Below are 4,719 nucleotides of genomic sequence, written 5' to 3' on the forward strand. Positions count from 1 at the left end.
TATATATATATATATATATATATATTGTCTGCATTATAATATTCATTTATTTTCAAATAGAGATAATTGACCTAATAAATCATATATAGATATATGTAGATATACCTGATATTAATGACATCTAAATGAATGTTAGCATAGAAGTGTATAGTTGATTTTCATTTTCATTTAGATGTATATAGTAGATATACCTGATATTATGTATATATATATATATATATGATTTTCATTTTCATTTAGAAGCATATATATAGATATACATATATATATTAGAAAGCCCAAAAAGGCTAATATATTAACTAGCAAGAAAGATACAGGTACAAAGTGTGGGAGGACCCAAGCATGGCACACTGCCCACACAAAAATCACAAATTATTTCAAAACTAGAAAATACAGAATAGAACATTAAGGACTTAAAAAAAAATCCTAAAAGTATCGAAATACAAAATATCAGGTGGCAAGAGAGCAATCTAATTTGGTCTTGCCTCTGCCCCTAGTTCTAGGGAAGGAGCAAGCTAATCAGTTGGTAAAATAATTGTCATTACCAGTAGTAACCAATGTATCATCTAATATGTTCTCGAGCTGGAGTCGGTCTCCATTCTTATTCTTCCTCCTAGAATAGACCTGTCATTCCTCATTCGAATATTGGCTCACCTGATCTTGGTCTAAAGTGTGCTGGAGATGTGCAGATTGTTGAACATTATAAGCAACTACATGTTGTACTGGCTGATCTGTTATTGAAGCAAAGGAACACTCTCGTGTGTCTTGGCATGTAAGTGAATTTTCTTCAATAACAGTCGGTGGTATAAGCACAACTAGATTTGTGGTTGTAGTATGGTGTTCTTCGTCATGAACTGTGGTGTGGGAAAGAGGATCGGGTTGCATCTTATCAACAGGGATGATAGGTGGTTGATCTTTAACGATATTCGACATTATATGAGAATGTAAACGACAGCAAATAGTAGAGCTGTGGCCAAACATACTGCAATGAGAGCAATAAGGAGAGTGTGGTTCTATTTCAACCTTTTTCCAATACCCGTTGTGAGTGGTTTCAATCCATATTTCATCTGGAGTTGGTTGAGTGATATCCATCTCAACTAACACACAAGCCACAGAGGGTCTGGTGACACCAAGCGTAGGATTATCAACCTTGAGAGGCTTACCGTAAGCAGTTGCTAAGGAGTAGAGAATTTCCAAATTGAACAGATGTAATTTTAACCCCAAAAACTTTATTCAAACTGGAATGATAAAAGACTCCGCTTTTAGATCAAAACCAATAGTCCACTTCAAAATTTTCATATAACGGTTGTCGATCTTGATAACTTTCCGAGAAAAAATGGAAGTGTAATCAGCATCGTGAGGCAACTGAATCAGTATGTGTCGACCGTCAAGTAAACCAATATTTCAACTGTCCAACTGCTTCATACTATCAAATTCTTTTCGAACATTCTCAAGTTTTGCGTAACCATAAAGAATTTTTTCCACTAGAGCAAAACGCCACGAAGATGCGAGAGTACTTGTTTCAACCTCTGTGAGAATAAGAGCAGGCTTCCCATTTTTTTTCTCAATTTTTAATGAATGTGTGATCACCTCCGCCACCTTCAAGAGCCTCGTAAAATGATTGTGGAACATTGCAGGATTTACTTATATGAAAACCAGTCTCTGAATCTGAAAGAGGAGCGCGAGTATGAATAGGAAATTTGTAGGCAAGTGCAGTGGTATAGGAACGGATCATTGATGTCATCTCCAGAGCAGATAGGCGAGCCGCTGGAAATAGGCGAGCAAATTTCGAAGCTGCTTTTTACCCTAGACGCGAGCCGTCTGCGAGCGTCGTCAAGAGTACGAGATCTAGATTTCGGAGCTGCTTCTGTACCCTAAACGCGAGTCGTCGACTGCGGGAAGACGCGAGCATCGAGAGCCGTCGACTGTGTCGTCAAGAGCTGTGAGCGTCGTCAAGAGTACGAGATCGTTTAGACTTCGGAACTGCTTCTGTACCCTACACGCGAGTCATCGACTGCGTCGTCAAGTACGAGAGTTGCGAGCGTTGTCGAGAGGGACATCTGCGAGAGCGTGAAAACATCTTCTCGGGAGACGACAGAGTGAAAGAAAAAATTGAGGAATCATCGCCGGGAATCTCCATAGTGCTAAACCCTAGCAGAGCCCGCTGCCGACGACACATTTTGATGAATTATATATATTGTTTGCATTATAATATTCATTTATTTTCAAATAGAGATAATTGACTGGATAAATCATATATAAATATATGTAGATATACCTAATATTATGACATTCTAAATGAATGTTAGCATAGAAGTGTATTGTTGCGGTCACTCGTGCTTATGATCGTATGGATGATTTTGTTCTAGACCATTTGAACATATGGCACTCTTACCATTACAATCACATTGTTAATTCAATTTTAGGTATATAGTAAATCGCACCTATAGTTGTTGCGCTAAATTCTCTAATATCTTATCATTTATATTTTAATAGATTTAATTATTTGTTGTGTTTGATTCATCAAACTCATTTATGGTTTTTTTTTTTGTAACAATTTCTATCAACGTACTTGGTGAACTACCACCAAAGAAGCAAAACCTTAGCATTAGTCGTGTTTTGGTGTTTTAACTTTATGTATTAGTCTCATTGTATTTTCATAGGTTGAGTAGTTGCTTATTCATCATCATTTCAACTTCTTGTTTCAGTTGCATGTTATTCCTTTAACTGTATTAGTAATTTATATATATGTAACAAAATAAATTTTATCTTTCTTTGCTTACATTTGTTATTCGTTGTACTTGTCTATAAAATCTTCTTTTGTAAGACCATCTCATTCCACCCAATGTTGTCGGAATGCACCGCCTTCTGGACCCAAACTATGACACAAGAATACCTAACAAATAATAACCCATGGCATACAGTTATATAATCTGTCATATATGATATGATTATTTGTATATGATAAAATCAATATATGAACATGGCATTATTCCCTAACGTGAATTGTTATGAAAGCTAAAAATACAGGTTGGGGTTTTTTAGTCCTCTTAGATCTGTGTGTTGTTAGTTTATAAATAAGTAAGATTTGAACGCAGTGTATCAAATTGATCTTAAAAAAGGGTAGAAGTAGCAAATAGTTTCAGTCATAGGCATAATTTTGTAGATCGAGAATAAGCCTGACCACCGACCCAACAATAATCCCCATGTCTTCGGTGTCTCACACTCCCAAACAAAAGAGAATTAGAACAACGAATAAAGCGAGTAGACTACATGGTCAATCCAAAACGATTTGCATAGCAATCGATAGAGTAATAGAGGTAATGTATAGAGTAGGATACTTGATCGGGGCTAGACCTCTGCGAAAGCTGAATCTTCAAATTGGCGGAAATAGCAACCCTATTTCGTCGATCGCTGCCGCCTCCTCCTCTGCCAATCTTGCTTCCGGAATCCAGGTGATGTTTGATTAGAAGAACTCTTGAAGCATAAGCAGCACCGGAAGACGTGTAAACCATCTTTGCGAGTGATCCAAACCGCACTCTTCCCTGTAGGCGGAGCCGATGGGATGCGGACGAAAGCTCTCCTTACAAAATTCAAATGCGACTCCGCCACATCACCATAAACGTCATCGGCCGGTGATCTGACGCTGGTGGTTGGCCGCAGCATCCAGACGAAACATTTTTCCTTATTATAGTGGTTCAAAAGAATTTTCTTTAAGAATTTTTTTAGAATGATTTGTTTCTTTCATTCTTTCGTTTTATATATTTAATATCTAAAATTTGCTATCAAACAAAATTTTCAAATTAAGATTTAAAATTAATGCTACTGTTAAATGCCCTCAACATATTTTAGCATTGTTGTCCAATCACCCTTAGCTGCCACTCTTTGGTCACTTCACCTCCATTGTTAATCTTCTCGCTCCCCAGTTCCCATTTTTGTCAATCCAACCCTGATTAAGGCTCTATTTGAGGAGATATTGCGGCACCGCACTTTAGTTTTGTGTGTTTGGGTAAACTGCGTTTTGACAGCTTTTTCAAGAAGCTGCCAATGAAATCTTCGTTTTTTTGCACTCTTGACGAGATGCGATGACAACTTTCTAGTTTCGGTTTTACTTTTAAAAAAATTTGTAATATTCAGTGCAACCTTTTTAGCATCAAATTATTATTCAGCAGTTTCATTGTCATTTTTTTAATAAGTTGTAACTGTCACAAATAGATATGTTAGAAACGGTGGAGCCCGACCCACTATGTTTGGGCGTTTACTTTGCTTTGGAGTTACACCTCTTCACAAATAACCACTATCGCATTTCTCTTTTGTGAAGTGAAGCATCTCTTCGCTCCCTCTTGTTCGTGATAAAAGTTTCGGATGACTCTCCTTGGGTTTAGAAGTCACACTTTGAGTTCTTCTTCGGTTTCCTCATGATAGAGGAAGGTTTCCTCGGGCAGAGTCTTCTTCGGTTTCCTCCTCATGATAGAGGAAGGTTTCCTCGGGCAGAGAAAGAGAAGTGCAAGGAGGAGTGGTTCCTTGCTACGGAAGGAAGAAGAAGGAAGAAGAAGAACATTGCTCTCTATATGCTTCTTCTTGGTGGCTTGTGGCAGAAGAGAAATTAGGTTTATTTCTCTTGTAAGTTTGTCTTCTTCGATGTATCTCGGTGTTGAGTTTCTTCGGTTGAGTTTCTTCGGTGTATCTCGGGGTGTATCTCGGTGTAAAGAGAGAAGA

The 4,719-nt window shown here is 37.7% G+C and overlaps 1 protein-coding gene across 1 annotated transcript in view; it reads right to left on the reverse strand.

The window, feature by feature from the left end:
* The window catches only part of LOC110023850, a 30,767-nt gene extending 27,079 nt beyond the window's left edge, over positions 1-3,688 (reverse strand). Inside the window, exon 1 of the mRNA XM_020723463.1 lies at positions 3,342-3,688. Coding sequence (XP_020579122.1) covers positions 3,342-3,515 — 174 coding nt within the window. The 5' untranslated portion in view covers positions 3,516-3,688. The remainder of the gene's footprint in view (positions 1-3,341) is intronic.
* Between the last annotated feature and the right edge of the window lie 1,031 nt (positions 3,689-4,719).

This window comes from Phalaenopsis equestris, unplaced genomic scaffold (genome assembly GCF_001263595.1).
Source record: "Phalaenopsis equestris unplaced genomic scaffold, ASM126359v1 Scaffold000233, whole genome shotgun sequence".
In the NCBI taxonomy this organism is placed as follows: domain Eukaryota; kingdom Viridiplantae; phylum Streptophyta; class Magnoliopsida; order Asparagales; family Orchidaceae; genus Phalaenopsis; species Phalaenopsis equestris.